Consider the following 20,348-nt stretch of genomic DNA (forward strand, 5'->3'; position numbering starts at 1 on the left):
AGCACAGATTCCAACTCCATATTTCTCCACTTACGAACAAAACGGGCAAGCGAAATTACAAACTTTGGTTATAAGCCTCTATCTACATGTTCTTATTTTTTACATCTAGTCTGAGCGCAAAGTTGCTGGGGGAAACTGGAAAACAAAGTTGGCGTCTAATCAATTACAAAGTGTTGTGGCATTTACTTCAGAATACCAGGAATGAGTGCTCGATTCTAAGCTATTTCTGGAAATCTAAAAAGGCTTTCTGTTTTCAGATTTACAAAAATACAAATGAATACATTTGTTTACTTTGATTACAAACCGTGCAGATTTTTATATGAATAAAAATAATCAAGTAACTTGTCGCAGGGAAAAGTAAAAAGTCCCAAGAAGAAACAAGATGATACATTCTCCAAAGATAAAACAGTAGCCTAAAGGGTCTTGTGAGTGTGCATGTGTGAACTTTCTTCTGCCAAAAACAACAATTCAGCATCTTGACCTTGCAGTGCGGTTTGAATAAATTTGCACCAGCTAAAAACACATCAGAATCACCTGAGAAGTTTAACATTAATCCTCAATATAGCCTAACTTGACATAATGAAAAGGGCTTTAGATTTACCCAAAACGTCTCCAATGCCTCTTGACAAAATATCGTGCACGCTGCTCTCAAGCATTTTGAGTTCTAATCATATGCACGGGGTAGGTGAACCTAAAAGTAACAGTGAGGGAAGCAAAATTGGAGGATTTTTCAACCTGTTCAGAACTCAAGTAGAAGGTAAGTTTCAGAAGCATATTTTTAAATGACGAAGGGATGGAGTAAAATTTGCATCAAACCGCTTTAAGAACTGAATGGAAGAAGAATGACTGGCTCCAGGTGAAGTTTGTCAACATTGATGCCAATTTAAAAAAGAACCCCTTTTGATTAAAAATTTTGCTTTCAAAATAAAATACTAATTCGTTGTCCACTGTCGTCAGCTATTAAGGTCAACATTGACGGATGCTAAGGAGTCTCGTAGCCACGATGGATAATCCTCACTAGGGTAGACAGTCCTCATGTAGTCCTTGATGAAAGCCGGGTAACGGTCCTCCAGGATTGCCTGTCGTATATCCCTCATCAGGTCCATCTGGAAAGGTTATGAATAAGACATACTGACTGTGCTTTGATTGGACTCGAACCCAGCGAACTTATACTGTAGTGTTTGTGATTTACCAGCTCAGTTCTGAAAGTCACATGATTTAATTATACAAACAATTGCTTTGCTGAGATACTGGCTTTAGCCTGAAAAAATTATTTTGCAAGATTTTCATTCATTTTTTCGCTGTGAAAATTTTCAAGGAAAGGAGAAAATTTAATAAAACAAATTGAAACAGGACTGGGACTGGGACTGGGATAAAATCAGAACAAATCAAATCATATCAGTATGACAGAATTCTTCTACATGTACTTGGAATTTGACGTTGTGCACACTGATCAGCTGGCAGGCCACACTCTCTCGTCCAGCTATGGTGCTGAGGTAGGCCCTGGTGTGCTGCCGACAGGTGGAACACTCACAGTTCTCGTCTATTGGACGAAAGTCTGTGGCGTACCGCTTCTGACTCAAGTGGAGTTGGCCGGTCTTGATGAGGGCCGAGCCAAATCGCTGACACAGAAAAATTAAAAGGAAACTAAGTCTGTTGTTCTTTTGATATGAAAGACACTGCAAATGACCTGACAACCAGTTTTTATTACACAATGATAACTTGAAACAACTGCAAAGAACAGGAACAAAGGGCTGACAAAACTTTTCAATATTTTACCCCAAAGATGTACGTTGTTGAATGTAAAAGTCTTTAATTACAAAGTCTAGACAGACCAATCAATAAAAGAGCAACTCAGAGTAAAAGGTTTATGAGGAAAGACACTGACCTGATGATTGTTTACAGCTAAGGAGCAGATTAGACGCAACATGCAACTGGTATTCAAAGGGATTAAGGAATCAATCCAGGGGATCAGTAGTTCTGCTGCTTCAAAAGGACTTATTTCAGTCCCTTGCCAAAGCAGAGAGTGGTTTGTGAAGGGCGTGTTTATGATAGTTTGTGGGGTACATGAACAATGAGATGTAACCTACAAAGGCCTTCTGGAATACTTTAATGGTACCCCACCAGAATTTCACACAGAGAGGCTTAACGTTTCTTTTGCTTACTTAAAGGGAGCAGATGTTGTGGTCTACGTATTTACTCGGAATACTTACGGCAGTTCTGGTTGGGAACACACAGTCATACATATCAACACCTAATGCACAGCACACAACTAGGTCAACTGCATACCTGAAAAAAGGAAGAATTTCCAAATTGTGAAATGCATTTCGCAGAGTGCCCCTAGACTCTGTAAAAAAACAAGATAGTACCAATTTTATCAAGAAAAAGCCACTTCAAACCCACTAAATATAGTCATAAAATACTTCTTGAAAATAACATATTTACACAACAACTGGAGTTATCTTGTAATATCAAAAAAGGATAACAAGGATTACATGGGGTAACTGGAGCCTGGTATTTTGTGTCTGGTTCACATTCACCCTGCTAATAATACAAACCATGTTATCAGTCTCTTTCAATACATCATAGAATGAGGCAATTTTCTTTCATGGGGTTGGTTTATCTTCTGGAATATTTAAATTAAAAAAAATTCTGCAGCTTTGGGAAAGGGCAAGCTAGAGTTATTACCCGACTCCCATGCAATATCGCGGTTTGTCCCTAGGCAGTATGTCCGTTGATAGCGTCACCATCTTCCAGAAATAATCCTTCTCCTCGCCACCACTCAATCCTCCGATGGCGTAACCGGGAGTGTCTCGCTTCACCATTTCTTCACAGGATAAAATAAATGAATGTCCACTTGAAAAAGAGAAAGATACAAAGCTTCATGTTGAATTGAAAACCACAAACAAGCTTCAGCAAACATTCAAGACAAAATCCAACACCTCTTCAGGTGAGATATTAAATGTTAAATATTGAAAAAATACAAGTATTTGTGTAAAGATTTGATTTCCCTTACCTTCTGCACAAATGGTCCGTAGTCTGGAGTCCAAGCCCCCTTGGACTATTGCAAACAGATTCTGCTCATGTGGTCGCTTTTGGGCAGCTATGCACCTGTCTAACCAGCGTATTGACCTATCATAAATGAAAGGAAATGTCTCCACTTCATTAACAACCTCAAATTTTGAACAAACTGACAAACAGCCTAACATGCAAACAGGTTTCAATAATTCCTTTGGAACATCTCAAGCAACTCAGTGTTTATTTTCAAATTTTCAACTGGAGAAATCCAACTGAAAAAGAAATCCAACTTCCCAACACTGAATGGGAGATTTAATTTGCTTGGACCAGCAAACAAACTGTGCGCATGCCCAGAACCGGTAAAAAGGACCAGTTGTCTGCCGCCACCAAGCATCACAAGTCCCTGATAGTATGGATGCTGTTCAGCAAAAGTTTGGAACTTGGGGGCCAATTGGCTGCGTTTATTCCTGACTTAATGTTCAAAATCGGTCATTTGAATGGCACATGCTCAATACCTATTAAGGAGACATCATTTGGGCAGGGTTCAAATCTGTGCTGAACAGAGGAAGCCCTCTCATTACCTGCGCATGGCTTCCTCCACTCGCGGTCCTGTCGTCAAACTGTGCACCACATCATCCAACTGCATGATGATATCAGCACCGATGCTTGCCTGGATCTCCACAGACTTCTCTGGTGTCAAAAGCATCTCCTCCTTGGTGTAGGGAGACCTGAACTTTACCCCTTCTTCCGTAATTTCAGCCAATTCAAGTAGCGAGACCATCTGGAATCCACCACTATCCTATGCCATAGACAGATGAAATTAAATAGATTCCAAATAGGCTGAAATCACAAAGGTTAGAGTGTAAACTACAGCTCAAACTGGTCAAGGCCAGTTATTGAACAAAGTATTGTCATTCTTGTCATAATATGAAATGTGACAAAAATTCTACCTTTAACAATGGGCAAACATGAATAGGTAATATCAGCAAACAGCTGCAAACTTGCAAAGAAGCTTGTTAATCTTATAAATGCACAACGTTCCAATGCTGACATTTACAATCTACTCACTGTAAGAAGCCCTCTGTTCCAATTCATAAAGTTGTGAAGTCCACCAGCTTTTTCTAACAGTTCTGGTCCCTGTGGGGAGAAGGGGTTAAATGCCATTGTATTACTCAAAATAATGATACTGTGTTCATGGTGTTAGCATGGATCTGTGATTGTGGACATTTCCATATCAGTGTGATTACTGTAATAGTTACCTGAAGATTTGGGAATTTGGATTCTATTTTATGTCATGTTTCACATATTTAACTTGCGACAACATTTAAAAGATAAGCCTACATATCATTTGTTAATGTTTCTTTGTTTGCAATGAATAAATTTTTTCTCTCTCCACAGAAATTCTATAAAGTATTTCCAGCGCAAAATTTAATGCTACTTGAAAAAAATCTGTCGGGCCTCATTCTTTCTATAGATTTATAGGATTCTGGCATAAAGAATGCACTTAGGTTATTTCAGTTTCGGAAAAAAAACAGGCATTTAAACTTACAGGGCGCATGCCTAAATGGTACGTGTTGCCAAGAATTAACTGACAGTCAAGATTTTTAAGTTGTGACGTCGTAAGACCTTTCATTGTGCCTTGTGTCCCAACCGGCATGAAGACAGGAGTATCTACTAATTGATGTGGAAGCCTCAACTTGCATGTCCTTGCCTTTGTTGTGCTACATTCAGCCAGAATTTCTAGAGACAGCGCTTTCGGCGCTTTCGCCATGGGCGCAGCCATTTTGGTCGTTGTCGGCAGTGTCCACTTTTACGCGGGGTAGTTTCTCTAGCAGAAGTAATGATCTTCAATGATGTATTCACAAATTATATGGTTTTATTAGAATTAAAGTAAGTTAAACAGGATAGTGTGTATTAATTTGAACAGATGTATTTCATCTCATTTGTACAGGACGATTCTACACCCAAATTTGAAATGGAATAATCTGAATGAACGTCATGAACCCCAAAAGATTAATGAATTGTAACCCATAACAAACGTATACTTGATGATAAAAAAGTTCGGGGGTTACGCTCGATACTTAAATTTCCATCGTTGTATCCGTTTCAAAATTCAAAATTACAAACAGCCTGACAAAATCATTTCAGTAAATTATGGCATTCTGCTAACAGTGAGATCTCGATTTTGTATGTTTGTCAAGTTAGGCGTGCCATGTAATTTTGTTTGACGCGGTCTACACGTTGTAAATTAAAAACATTCATCCGACCATTGCAAATTGCATTGCACGGCGCTAGCATATTGCAACCACACGAGATAGAAATGCATTTCCCCTTTCAGCGCCGAGACTGAGCAAGGAAACAACCACAGACTCTGACAGAGAATGGAAGCGGGAAGGGAGGACCACACTGCCGAAGGGGAGGTGCAATGGCGGCCGGTCTCCCTCACATTTGTTGAATATCCGGAAGGTAAATGGTTAAAATGCAAACACACCCTACATCATACATGCACTTTGGTGTGGGCGCATATGCTGGAGTAGAACGCCCTCTATTTTGGGAACTTACTGTCGGCCTCATCTTCAATTGGTTTCTGTTTTGCCCTCTGAAAGTAACCCAGTTGGTTCTTAACTGATTTAGTTCTTTTGCCACCACTGCTCGTGTTTTTTTCAGTCAGACATCCACCATGTGCAGGTATACATCCAGTTTTTACAAACCTTATAATAGCAATGTTACCAAGTGCGTAAGTGACCAAGAGACATGACTGACATGACTGAAGTTTTTCTATTTCAGTCGTTGATTTGTTCAGAAATTTTCTGTTGTCACGAACATTTATGCCTTAAGATTTCGCTAGTACTTTTTGAATACAGTTTGATAGTACATGGGGGGGTTGTTTACCATGTAGTCAAATTTACCGGAATTTTGCTTACCCACAACCCTGCAAGACTTGCAACAAGTGCTCACTCTCAGTAGTCTCGTAAGTTGAAGCAGTAAAACAGCTTGACCAATTATGGAGTGGCTCCTACCTCTTTCTTTTTTTTTTCCTTTCACCCTGAAGTGAAATCTGCATTTTAATTGGTCAAATTCTGGCTCAATGACAGCGACAAACTACAGCGCGATTCCATAGCACAATTCTATCAATAAACTGCAGCTTAAATTTCATTTCCGGGTGAAAGGAAAATAGGTATTTTGCAAGTAAATGCTGACATATGTTCCCTGCTAAATTTGACTCTTGAGGACATGTATGTTATTGCTTTCTGTTGGTTGATATACCTCTGTAGGGAAAATTAGTGATGTCCAAATATGGAACTCTTCCCTTTTTTTTCTTAGCTATGTTTTGGATGTGATTGCAGGTGACATCATCGGCAAAGCCTTGGCCTATATCAGTCTGGCTCCTGTCATCATTCTGGTGGGCTTTGCAACACTCATTCTCTTCAGAAGAGAGATCCACACGGTCAGTAGTAACTTGAATCAGAGCCCAGGAGAGAATAATTGTCAGTAAGCGGTCATTGGGCTTGATCTAGATCAAAAGTAAAAAGGAGACTTCATCAAACAGAGTATGAACTTGCATCCTGTAATAAATGCTGGCTGTTTCCGATTGTGTTGCATTCAGCTTGTTTCCAGCAGAATACCTTATTACATTGTAGTTTAGTTAAAATATTCCATAAGCACAAGTTTCTAGGAGTAAATGTTATGGTACTTAACTAGTTTAAGTTAAAATATTCCGTAAGCACAAGTTTCTAGGAGTAAATGTTATGGTACTTAACTAGTTTAAGTTAAAATATTCCATAAGCACAAGTTTCTAGGAGTAAATGTTATGGTACTTAACTAGTTTAAGTTAAAATATTCCGTAAGCACAAATTTCTAGTAGTAAATCTTATGGTACTTAACTCGTTTAAGTTAAGATATTCCATAAGCACAAGCTTCTAGGAGTAACTGTTATGGTACTTAACTAGTTTAAGTTAAAATATTCCATAAGCACAAGTTTCTCGTAGTAAATATTATGGTACTTAACTAGCACAGATATACATGATGTAGTTAAAGATGTAGATGTATGTAGATCATCTGCAGTGGGCAGTGCGACTCCAGACTGCCTGTTGTGCACCACTTTAAGGCTGTCTGTGTCACATGAAAATGTGGAAAGTCTGTGCAGTTTTGGTCACAGAATAAAGTCACGTAAACTGACAGAAATCCTCCAAAGAAACCCCCCCCAATAAAATGAATTAGATTTAAATGCTCCCATCAAAAATGGTTGAGAGGGTGCAGCAGGAATGGTCAAATGACTAAATGATGGATCAAGTGTAACTGCTGTTTATTTGTTGACTTCCATATGCATGCTTCAACTCTAACCCTTCTGGACCAACAGTTTCTTCAACTCTAACCCTTCTGGACCAACAGTTTCTTCAACTCTAACCCTTCTGGACCAACAGTTTCTTCAACTCTAACCCTTCTGGACCAACAGTTGCTTCAACTCTAACCCTTCTGGACCAACAGTTGCTTCAACTCTAACCCTTCTGGACCAACAGTTGCTTCAACTCTAACCCTTCTGGACCAACAGTTTCTTCAACTCTAACCCTTCTGGACCAACAGTTTCTTCAACTCTAACCCTTCTGGACCAACAGTTGCTTCAACTCTAACCCTTCTGGACCAACAGTTTCTTCAACTCTAACCCTTCTGGACCAACAGTTGCTTCAACTCTAACCCTTCTGGACCAACAGTTGCTTCAACTCTAACCCTTCTGGACCAACAGTTGCTTCAACTCTAACCCTTCTGGACCAACAGTTTCTTCAACTCTAACCCTTCTGGACCAACAGTTGCTTCAACTCTAACCCTTCTGGACCAACAGTTTCTTCAACTCTAACCCTTCTGGACCAACAGTTGCTTCAACTCTAAGCCTTCTGGACCAACAGTTGCTTCAACTCTAACCCTTCTGGACCAACAGTTGCTTCAACTCTAACCCTTCTGGACCAACAGTTTCTTCAACTCTAACCCTTCTGGACCAACAGTTTCTTCAACTCTAACCCTTCTGGACCAACAGTTTCTTCAACTCTAACCCTTCTGGACCAACAGTTTCTAACGCTGGCCACTTTTAATTTGATTGTGAGAAAGTCTGGCACTGCAGTGACATTTCTGTGGGTTTCGCAGAAATGAGCTATAAGGAATCCTCTATCTAGAGGCTAGTATGCATGTACATTTAAAGCATATTTTGAACACTATGGCAGTGTCTCAAACCGGCTTCCAAAGCTACGGCTAGGTCTATTGTCTACGCGTCTCCATGCATTTCCAATGGAGTAAAGACCTAGACCTATCTCTAGACAAGAGATTCGGATGCAGCCTATGCCTGCAAAGTATCAGCTGACTTAAACATGAGATGACAAGGAAGGAAGCTGTGACTCTGATCAAATCAGAAAGTCGTAGTGATGTATTTCAGTTAAAATGCATGTTCATGTCAAATACTGCCATTCTAAGGCCATCACCTTGTTCCATTATGGGAGCAACTTGGAAGCTCTAAATAGACTCAGGACCTGAGCATCTTTTTGGGGGGGGGTTTGAGGCCAGAAGGATGAGGGGGGCCTTTCTGAGGGATGAGGTTTCATTTTGTTTTTACGTGGAAAGAAGGGAAATGAAACAGACCCCACAAAGTCACCTTTCTCTCTTGTTATTTTTCAAAAACAAATGTTTGCTCTTTTTTTCCCTCTGAGCCATGGCCGTCATGTGGCATTCCCCTGATCTATCTTTGGATACTATAAAGGTACATTTTTTATAAACATTCTGGATACTATTGCATTTGCGTATGTCCGTACACATACATGTACCTATCCAAATGACAAATCAGCTGTTTAAATCTTTTTTCATTAATGGTTGTCCTTTTATTCCTCCGTGCAAAAATAAAAACAGAAGTGATTATTGGTACATGTATGTTTGTGTAGGCCTATGCATCCACAGGGCTCATGTGATGTCCTACATACAAGTGTACGTGTAAAGATTCTTGTTTGTGTTCTGGAAATTGTGTCTACATTTATTTCTGACTGTGTTGTAATTGATTAACACCATCACAAGTCCTCTTTTGGCATTGTGCACTGTGTTACTTGTGACTGGTCTTGAGTCTGGTCTTTAGAAAGGATTCTGAGACAACTGACCATTTGCCACACTCTAAATCCCCTTTCATTTTTCAGAAACAATTTAAGAACATTGGCCAGTAATTCAGTTATAGAGTTGTGAAAGGAACTCTTGAGTTTCGGGACTGGATGGATCTTGTACTGAAAATTGAAATGGCTTTTGCTGAACATTGGGTAGACCTTTCCCCAGTTTTGTTGAAATGTGTAAAAAAAAAAAGGTAGAAGTTGTCATGCATATGTACTGCTTAGTTGTCAGTGAATTGTAGAAGTCACAGGAAGCTTAGTAGCTGAGTAATATTTGGAGGAAATTAGCTGTAACCCTTCCCCTTTCCTCCCCGGAAAAGAAACCCTGCTCATTGCCTTTGTTTTTTAACCCTCCAGATAACATTTTTATGTGGAATCCTGTTCAACGAGTTTGTCAACTGGATCACAAAGCATATCATCAAAGAGCCAAGACCTGCAAGGGGTAAGTCATGTGACTGGCCTGTCTGTCTGTCTGTTGGACATGCAGGCTGTCCTTTTGTTTGTCTGTCAACCTAGAAGCTAGATTTCCATGTAGCATTTCTCCTGATTCCTAATTGAATGCAGGTTAGGCCAAATGAAAACAGCCTCACAGATCAAGATGTCATCTCAGTTTTTGCTGCATAAAACTTCCCCAGGAAATAGAACGCCTAAGGCCAAGTTATTTGAATATATTAAATCAACACAATACCCTTGAGCCCTCGTTTATAATGTAATTTTGCCTTACCAACCAGAGTTAAAGATGTACATGTACCAAACACTGGCAGAGTGAATGATGCATCCCATTAAACCTGCTTTTTTGCTTTGGTTGTCAATAGTAATCACTTTTATTAGATGTCGTTAAGTGTGCATGCAAAGTGCATACTTGTCAGAGATGTGACAATGTGTAGCTACGTACACGTACATGTATGTATGTACATGTATGTACATACGTATACATGTACGTTCGTGATTGTATCCATAATTATAGTATGAGAAGCCAACAATGTCGCAGCCTGATAGAAGCCATATCTTGATACTTTGCTGTGAATAATTTTCACAGTAGTGATGAAATGAAGACCAAAGCTGCAGGCACCGTGTCTCTTAAATTGTGGGAAAAACCCTAGTCATTGACACACACACATACAAAAATTTATTTGTGTGTACCCGAAAACTTGGAGGTAAAATAGTGTTTTTGAAAACTCGCATTTGAACCAGAGTCACTTTCCTGAGATGCATTTTCAACCAAATATAATGATAATTACACATTAACCCTAACCGCCTAGGCCCTTTTGGCTAGGATACACCCTCAATACTTCAACATCCTTCAACTGCCCCCATGAAAAAATGGGATATAGCTTCAGTCCTCCCAAATCCTCCGATATCTCTTGAATATGTTCTGTGGACGGGTGCCCTCTGCCTCAGTCAGGACTCCAAAAGCCTCCTGCAATTCCTCTCATGTTAGGGCAGTGTGAACGGTATCCTGGAGCTGTATGGAGGATTTCACATACCATGAGGTCATGGATTTATGCACCAGTTGCTGAACCTAAACAACACAATGTCTATCCCACAACCTCGAGACAATGCATCCTTCGCTATCAGCAATGCAATTTTACCATGCAACCTCAATCCTCCAAGATCCTCCCAGACCGCCTGTAGGATTTTGAAGGATTGAGGATGGCTAGGGTTAATAAACCCTCCTATTTAAGTAATTTCCAAATATATCTATTTTGTGAATTCCTTATGGAGACCTTTTCTTCTTTAGAATTTGCTATTCTCCTGAGTGTCCACAAGGCACCGGGGTTTGTATCTATCTTACCCTCCAAGTGAACACGGAAAACAATGAAACATCGGTACAGACTGTAGTACTGTATATGTAAAACCCTATGCAAATTGTAAAGCATAGAAATAAGTTATTAACCCTAACCTTGCCTAACCACACAGAATTGAACAGTAGTAAAGTGTTTAATTCTGTGGGGATAGGTCTGGTAGGCCCATAACAGCTGGCTTTTGTATTGGGTTTGGCATACCTCAGAAAAACAAAGTCCAACAACCTCTGTGCACAAAGTCCCATATGGGTACATAATCATATGTCAAATGTGACAGGGACACGAAATAAGATGGACCCCTAATTTCTGGAATTACCCAATACATATTTCTTAACAATCCTAGTATCAAGTTACATGTACAAGTTATTGCTAAAAGGACCAGTAATGTTGTTACATATCACTTATGTTTAATATCACCGGTCCATAGGTGTACTGACAACTTCAGGATTTTTGTGCCTTTATCGTGATTTTTTCTTTAATGATAGGGCTTTATTCCTGTCCTCTCAGGCAGTTTCCATGGCTACAGTTTCCATGGCTACTGTGCACATACTTTTCTCCTGTTCTTACAGATTGTTTCCCAGTTCCTTGCTTGGTTTTTTTCCTTCGAGATTAGTTTTTCAGAGTTCAGTGAGCTTTGATTCAATTGATTTTCCTCTGAAATTGATTTCATTAAAATGCCAACTTCTCTGCCTGGTGGGAAAGAACAATGAACCTTGAAAATGAAAATAAAAAGATAAAATTTTAAAAATCCTTCTACGGTACATACATATTAATTTGTATAATTTTAGACATGTCATTAAAGTTTACCCAAAATGAAAAATGTGTGCTTATTGCAGACATTTATTTTTGCTGGTATTTTTTGTATTTATGGATTGATTTTTTGTTTGTTGCAGGTAATCAGGAGATGTTGTTCTCAGAGTACGGCATGCCTTCAAGTCATTCCCAGTTCATGTGGTTCTTTGCAGTCTATGTAGTTCTCTTTATTTATGTCAGGTACTACAGTAAACCACAAAAATCATGTATTTTGACTTATCAGACGGTGTTTTCTTCACAAAAAGAACAATTTTTTTGGGTAGTTGTACCATCCTTGCAAAGGAGTTGTCAGTGATAAAAGTGCTAAACCCTGGTGTACAGAATTCATTCTCTTAAAAATGATACTGATTTTGAAAATATGGAACTGAACTGTTGTGTCATATGAGTTGGATGCATATCTGCGTTCACCACATATAAATGCCTGTGTGTGGCTTTATAAAAAGGACGTTCATATTTATACCCTTTGATATATATCAATATCTTTAATTACAGTAAGGGTGCATGTATTCATTTGAAATCACAGACAGTCTTAATTTGACAAACACTTGTTTGTTACGGGGAGTCTTGGCCCTTTCTACGACCATCTTTGTTTTTTGTGTGCTCAGGCTAGGACTTCAGCAGCATAGCTCCACTAGTCTACTAGAGTTAGTGTGGAAACACTGTCTAGCCATAGGGACCACAGTTTTAGCATTGATTGTTAGTTTTAGCAGGTAAGAATTTACAGAATTTACAATGTGCAGTCAAGATTATTGTTTCATTTACAGATCAGCCAGTATCAAAAGGCTGAATTGCGTTTAATCTCTGAGAGTTTATGTTTCAGTGAGACTTTTAAGCACATGGAGACTCAGGTGACTTCTTTAAACTCAACATCAAAACTACATTGAAACTAACCCAGAGGGAATCCAGAGGGATGTGTTTTTAAGATGTGTGATATGTGTTTGGTTTAATTTCAGAGTGTATCTTGCCTACCACACTGTGAGACAGGTGGTATGCGGAGCCTTATTGGGGACCATCCTGGCTGTGCCTTGGTTTGCCTTTAACGAGGTATGTGGTGCTTCAGAGACTCCTTAGAAACAGTGATATTCAAATCCCACCTGCAGTTCTGCTGATTTAAAAACTTGGACTGATTGTTATTTTCTTCAGTTTCCAACATCGGACCTGAGACAAAAGAACTTTTGCTTGAAGGTTTTCTACAAAGACCAGTACAAAAAATGATCCACAAAAGTGAATCTCGAATAAAAACAATGGTCAAGTAGGAAAAAAAACTGAGTCCACAGGTACTGTGGTGTAACTGGGGTGTATTTTGCAGCGGAGTACTTTTGGGGGCCCTCATTATCTGAAAGGGGCACTCGGTGGGTTTTGTCACAGTCAAAACACTGACCAAGGTGGACTTTGAGTAGATTTTCCTTCCTTAATTTCTGAGAGGGGTACACCGGGGGGGACACGGGCCTCGAATAGGGAGGGGGAATGTGGCTTCCCGTGCCCCCTTAGCTATGCCACTGCACAGGTGGGCCCCAATTGGATCTGATTTTGAGCCAGTATCAGCCTCGGTCTAAGGGAAACCCTCACTCGGCCAAAGTAAAGCTCAAAGTGAAGCTAGAAGCTCCTTCCACTTTTCTGCATATCCTTGCTGTGCTAGGTTTTCCTGACCCCTCTCTATCCCCGCGTGGTCTCCTTGAGAGTAGCCGAGATCCTGATGGTGCGAGATTCCACCCTGATTCCCAACGTCTTGTGGTTCGAGTACACCAATGCCAGAACAGAGGCCAGGTAATTAGGCTTTGTCTGTCCTCAGAGTTGTTTGAGTGAAAGCCAAATATTTGCAGTGTCAGTAGGGCCAGTACATTCATTCCTTGTTATCAGGGTTTAAGCCTCAATTTCAAACCTCTTTGTTCAAGTTGTTACATTTTGAAAAGCTGGTTCTAGCCATTTTGAAGCAGCATTTGAAACCACCTGTTCAAGCTCTGACTGAAACCAGCAAAACTGAAGTCGAAGCCGAATCCACTCGTTTGGAAAAAGCTCATAAATTGCAGTGTTGTTGACTCGAGTCGTTGACTCGCACTCGAGTTGCTATTTTTTAGACTCGAGACTTAACTCGACTTGAAAAAAAATGACTTATTGACATTAAATCTTTTCTTAAAATAAATAAAAATGCAAACTAACAAAAGAACCACACTCGGCGTCGCGTGGCGTTCCTCCACTGGCACCACCGCACATCATGCATACGTCATGGCACGTGCGAGCTGTATGAAGTTTGTGTGGGCCCGGGGTATAGGCCTATGCGTAGTCTGATTACATCCGTTAAGAACGGTCTTTCTATAGAGCCCACGTCACTGTATACTGTGAAGTGGTTTACCACTAGGCGCGCGAAGACTGGAAAACGACAACATGTACCATCACCAATCCAGGCGCCGACCTGGAACGGTGAATTCAAAATCTCTTATGACAGATTCTATTACATGTACAATGTATTTGAATAGAAAAGCCCTAAATATTTTTTGGGAGGGAAAAATTACTTTTTGAAAAAAAAAATTCACTGGTTCTCGCACTGCGATCATGTGCACGCGCACCAAACATAATTATTATAACTGGTTCCCGCACGCACGTAGATAACGATGACGACAGGAACCAATTTTGTTCCTTTCCCAACACATGGCGACTGAACACCGTGTCTACTCCGAAAGTGGTGATTTTTGGGTTCAAAAATTGTGAATATTGTGCATGTTCAACCAACAAACCAACACTAAGACAGGCAAGCCATGTCATTATCATTTAAGGACAGTCAGTATGAAGAGTGAAAGATACCACCAATAAAGTACTGAACAAAACGAAGAAATTATAAACATTTATCACTTTAGTTTTGCTGCACATTATTTAGAAAAATTGACTTGAGACTTGACTTGACTTGGAAAAAAAAATGACTTGAGACTTGACTTGATAAAATTTGATTTGGGACTTGACTTGACTTGACTTGACTTGGAAAAAAATGACTTGGTTACAACTCTGATAAATTGCAGAGGTGATCTCCCAAGGCACTGGAAGTTGGTGTATGACATCCAGGGAATCATGTGGTGTTAGTTAACTTTATATATTGGAACAAGACTTGTACCAAATCTTTGTAAAGTGGGAGTTGACATTTCATTCACTGACATGAGTTTATATGACACCTTGTGTTTGGTAGGTTTTTTGCTCTTGTTTTGAGAGCACTTGCAGTATTTGTTTTTTATTTTGATGTGCCGCCCGTATACCAAAATAAACACTGAAATGAAAGAATGGAGGTCATCGGTGTGGGCAAATTTCTTCTGCCTAAGTGTACAAATATGTTTGCAGCATTGGTTGACTTGGCCTTATGCAGTACACCAGCGTATGCAACACTGTCAGAAGATGGAATACTGCCTTTATCAGATTTAGTGAACACGGATATGAAGGCATAGTTTGTTCACCTGGAAATGGTGCAGATACCATCATGGCTGTTCATGTATGTTATTTTTTTTATCTCGTTCCAGAACAAGACAACGAAAGCAGGGCTGCGGCAACAAGATGTCATGACTACATGTGAAGGAGGCGATACGCGAGGAGTTACGGGACAGGTGCCAGCATTCCTGATTGCCACTACCCGGCCGGCCTTTGGCAATGGGAAGGGCGCCCTCTATCGTCTCACTGAAGCGTGTGGTAAGCTTGCTCAATCTGCCACATCGTTCCCGCCTCGTGCACTTTGAAGATGATGACACTTTCCGCAGCCAAGTTTATTTAAAAATGATTCTCTCTTCTTTGCCTCTCAAGAAATGCTTTCACATTTTTTCCTGATTTTTGTATGGAAAGGGACCACCAGTGGGTATAGTCAGGGTTTTTTTCCCGGGAGTGTCGACCAATTTTTTTATGTCTGTTTTGTTTTCTGTTCTCATTTTCAAATGGAAAGAACGCACAGCGCACTAAGTGCAAATATAAGCAGTGTTTTCACAGATGCAGATAAAGATGTTTTAATCTCTACTTGGCTGTATGCCATTCAGAGCATTAATTACATGAACAAAGGTTCATATTTCTTATGAATTCTAAGCAAATCTGTCAACAGTGTCATTTTGTTTTTGTAGTAATTGAACATTTTTTTTCTCACAATTTTGTTTTTTTTTTCATATCTGTGACACATTCCCTAAGACACAAGTAGCTTTGTTGACAATGCCAACGGTATATTTGAAAGCAAGTCACGAAGATTGTTTTACAAATGCTGCACGGAAATGAGTTAACAGCAGAAAGTCACAACATCTGTCGAATTATTTGCGTTTCTGCCTGTTAGTCATTTCTTTCTTGCTAACTCTTTCGTGTAATTACCTGTTTTTTTCTGTCAGCATCTTTTTTGTCTTAATAAACTTTTGAAAGGTGATTTTTTTCATGGAGGTCAATGGATCTCAAACTAAAGCTGCCTGAGTAATTTCTTGCTATCCTCACGTCGTTTATACATAGTATTGGTACATGTAACACTCGAGTATATCTCACATTCTCTCACATTGTTAGAGACACTACAGAAAATCTCTAAATGTGCTGTAAACTTCAAATTATGTCTTGGACAAAACAAAAACAGATTATTTGGACGGCTCATAAAAAGGGATGGTTCTGTAACGACATGCTGAGGATGAAACCTTAGATAATATAGGGGTCCCTAATCCATTTTGCATCTTTTTTTCTCTTAAAACTTGCTTTAAACACCTTTTGGTCTTTTAATTTTCATGTATCTATCATGGAATATAAATACCTCAAGCAGCGATCTGTAAGAATTAAACAGTGGCAGAATTTCATCTGTTAATGTTATTGAATGAAACCAAGATTACGACCACCTTTTTCTATTCATTATTTATTGAATAATTTCACAGTTTTAAGTAATGAAGAAAAAAAGAAATTCTGCTTTAGCACTGCCTGCGAAATTCTGCTTTAGCACTGCCTGCGTGAAACTTTCTATTAATGTTTCAATTATTTACCAACCGAAGGCTGTTATTTACTGTACACAAGCGCAACATTTGCATGTCCTGTGTTGAATCTAGTCCCATACCTTTGTGGCCTGTAAAGAGACCATTCACCTTTGACCTTTTCACCTTTCACCTGGCATTTGAACAGACACTGACTTGGGGTTGGGGTGTTGCTACACTTCCCCCAGCATATTGCTTCAAGCGGGTCTATCGTTCTTCTCTCCAACAAAATAACTCCCAAAATATCCAACTCCCAAAAATTCAACCAAAAAGTGACTTTTTTTCCTCCAGTTGTTCGGTCTGGGACTGAGGAATAAAACTGATTTCACCTGCATGCATTTGGCAACTTTTAAAGCTGCCTGTATGTTTTTGTGCAAGAAAAGCAAGAGGAGATCACAGCTGTTGTTTGTATGGGTGCAAATTTTCCATGCATTGCCAAGAGAAAAGATCCAACAGACATGCTTCATCTGTGGCTTGTAACAGACTTTGACTTGAATGCGTATGAGTAATAAAGATTTGTATACAAGAAGCATTACTCAGAAACCAGTACATGTATCCTGAAAGTGGGAGTTGGTGAAGGCCGTGTGCTCTGACCTATTTAATGAAAATAATGGAATGCTGAGCATGAAGTGAAGTATTAATCAAGAAATTGGCTACACTTAATTTTTTTTAATTTCTTGTTCAAATTAAAATGATGGGTTGTCAAGTTTACGGGTCAGTGGTTTCACACTTCATTTGAAAACATCAAATATCAAACTCGCACTTCATTTGAAAAGAATATCAGGCTATCCCAACTTGCCCTTTTGTATGTTGTGCCCATTTTGCCACTATAAATGTCCCAAAAAAAAAGCGTTGTTGCTGGTGCTTCAGACTTTCAAACAAGCCCAAACATTTATACCCACCAGAACCAAACCGTAAATAACTTTACTAGGAGGTAAACATCCGATTTGTGAATGATCGAGAGCAACCTCTATGGTGGTTTTTCCTCATAGAGTATTCTTGTACATGAACATATATATCTATAGAGTCCCATAAAAAAGTCCATGTTTCAAAAGCCATGTTCACTCCCAAGAAGTTAATTTTTAAGCATTGCTTGAATCAGACTTCTCAGCTAATTTTGCCTTTACCCAGACAGCGATGGAGCATGGTATTGATTTTAAATTGTGACATTTTATACAAGAAATCTTACATTTGTAACAGTAGTCTGTAGAGGATGCATCTGTATTGATTGAGGCTGGTCCTCAGTTCAAATTTTTTTTTTTTTAAATATATGAAAGTGTAATCCTTGTAACGATGTCAGGATGCCTAAATATTTGAATGTGAAGTTAATGTCTTGTTAATAACGCAAAGCAAGTGCGCTTCTCAAGCATGTGTATGTGTAAAGCATGCAGATCAACTTTGCAGTATCCTTGAGACTATAAAAGTTAGGAATGCTCCTCGTGGGGTGTAAAAAAATCTTAGAATGACAGAGGCATTTACTAAAATGCTGAAGGATTAGAAGGAATAGAGCTTGGTGAAGTGGTTGCTGAAGTGAAGATCAAATTTGGAATCCCACCCTGTGATGTCAGTAGTTCATGTCATCTACTTATTTATTCTTTGTGATAAAATTAAGGAATAGGTTTTAAAAAATTGCCATTTCAGAATTGTTTTAGTGATTGCTGTTTTACTTTCAAATTCCACATCAGGGCATTTGTAATTTTACATTAGGCCTAGAATCGGTGCATTAATCTTCATCTTTCTAAAATGGCAATAGAAACTGTTTTCTTCAAGTGAGAAGTGGTTGGCATTTCACTTGCAAAGGTTCCTTTCACGGCACATATTTGATTGTTCAAAGTCTTCAGCTAGTTGAACTTGCTTCGAACATCCAACATCACACTCTCATTTCGTCTCCCCTCCTCTCCCCAAAAAAGAGGAAAATCCCATCTACAGAAGTGTGTTTCAGTCTATTGAATTTTTAATGACATCTTTATCAGAATGCACAGGGACTCTAATTCTGTGCAGTGTGCATACCTAACACTATTCTGGGTGGAATATTCTGTTTTGTTTTGAATACTATTTTTATAGGTTCGCACAGGTAGTGTTGGTGGAGATTGCCAAGTCGCTCTTGGGGAAGACAAATTCATGCATTGAGCATTGCCTTGAGTGCTGCAGTCATAACTGACTTTTAAACGACACGATTTGTAAAGAAAGGTGTCATTTGTAAAAGACCTGTACAAGGGAACTGCATTGGTCCATTGGCAAGGATGAGAACAGGCAATTGATTATTTCTCTGTAAGCTTGGCTTCTGAGAGCTAAATCAAGAACGTTGGTTATTTGAAACAAAAAGGCACCAAGCTTATAAGATAATGTTGCACTGGTATGGAGTTGTTATTGATTGGTCTGGAGTCCTGTCCCAGCATTGCAGCATGTCTACATGCTTGATGCCACTGGGCAGCAAATGATCAATGTGGTATTGATTGATTGGTTGATTGATTGGTTGATTGTCTTGTTAGTAGACTTCAACCGACTTTTTTATATGCAAGACTGAAATTGGTTCATGCTTGTCTCACTTTCCTTTTTAAAAATGCACACATCGTATATAACAATTATGATTTAATCAAAGGCTGATACAGACTTGATAATTTTAGGAAAAAATTGCTAAGGATAACACTGTATGGTTCCATATTGTATTACTTTGGAATTCTTTAAATTTCAATTGAGAAGTATCCAAAGACATGACAAAACTAATTCTACATGATGATGTACTGAGATGATTTGCATCGCATCGAATGGGAAATAATTTGGTTTCCATCCTCCAGTTGGTATTCTTAAGGTGGTTTTGTAATGAATCATGTGTACTGGTTCACTGAATATTGTGAAGTTGAACACTTTCATCGTTCTTTTTTATTCTCTCGATTAAAAATGGAGTGGTTTTTAGAGTGAAATTTCCACTGTCAACTTTGGACCAAACGATGAAGTTAAAGTTGAATTGATTTATTCCGAATGAAAGTCTCATTTTGCTTTATAACAATGCTCTCGAATACAGTTTCCTAACCTGTGAATTATTTGCAGCAAATTCGATTGAAATATTTTGCAACTTTCCAATTGACAACCAACTGTCAGAGCATGCTCATGAGGATGATTTGACATTAAAGTCACTAAGGTCAAAGGTTGAAGATCTGTGTACATGAACGACCTCAAGATTCGTATGCGGCCCACAAGATGTGAACTCAAGGTCAAGTGTGTCATGTAATTTTGCTCACATGACCTCACTGTTAGCTGATATGACGAGGTCACTGGCGGATGCCGAATGACCTCAAGTCAAAGAAATAAAAGTGGTAAATTTTTTTGGGGGGGGCCTTTTTAAAATCTGCTTTAAGCGAGGAATTGAAATCGCATCTTTTTCAGAAGATAGAAACTAGTCTTTTCCTTTAAATCAAAGAACAAGATCTATGAATGATGGTAATGTAATCTTTTAAAAAAAATGCTCAATAAACATGCATGAATTCAACAATATTTGAGTATATCTGTTATGTATGATGTATGTCTTTTTCTGATTTGTGTCGAGTGTATGTCAAGTGCATAAAATGCAAATTTTAACTAGATACTGTGACATTAAAATGACACTGACCAATAGA

At 39.0% G+C, this 20,348-nt stretch overlaps 2 protein-coding genes across 2 annotated transcripts; one reads left to right on the forward strand and one right to left on the reverse strand.

Annotated features, from left to right (window-relative positions):
- Nucleotides 1-102: 102 nt before the first annotated feature.
- On the reverse strand, nt 103-4,829 carry LOC110976306 (queuine tRNA-ribosyltransferase catalytic subunit 1-like). Its single transcript, XM_022229458.2, has 8 exons — nt 4,568-4,829; nt 4,087-4,155; nt 3,600-3,817; nt 3,017-3,132; nt 2,689-2,827; nt 2,214-2,289; nt 1,428-1,622; nt 103-1,106 (listed from the first exon to the last, which is right to left on the reverse strand). The coding sequence occupies exons 1-8, from the start codon at nt 4,799-4,801 to the stop codon at nt 954-956; spliced, it is 1,200 nt and encodes a 399-aa protein (XP_022085150.1). The 5' UTR covers nt 4,802-4,829; the 3' UTR covers nt 103-953.
- Nucleotides 4,830-5,262: 433 nt separating this feature from the next.
- Nucleotides 5,263-20,346, forward strand: dolpp1 (dolichyldiphosphatase 1). Its single transcript, XM_022229717.2, has 8 exons — nt 5,263-5,484; nt 6,366-6,466; nt 9,513-9,597; nt 11,854-11,953; nt 12,379-12,483; nt 12,727-12,817; nt 13,413-13,540; nt 15,277-20,346. Exons 1-8 carry the CDS (start codon nt 5,400-5,402, stop codon nt 15,317-15,319), a joined length of 738 nt encoding a protein of 245 aa, XP_022085409.1. The 5' UTR covers nt 5,263-5,399; the 3' UTR covers nt 15,320-20,346.
- The last annotated feature ends 2 nt before the right edge of the window (nt 20,347-20,348 follow it).

This window comes from Acanthaster planci, linkage group LG11, assembly GCF_054643075.1.
Source record: "Acanthaster planci isolate LZ-2023a linkage group LG11, COTS_SCS, whole genome shotgun sequence".
In the NCBI taxonomy this organism is placed as follows: domain Eukaryota; kingdom Metazoa; phylum Echinodermata; class Asteroidea; order Valvatida; family Acanthasteridae; genus Acanthaster; species Acanthaster planci.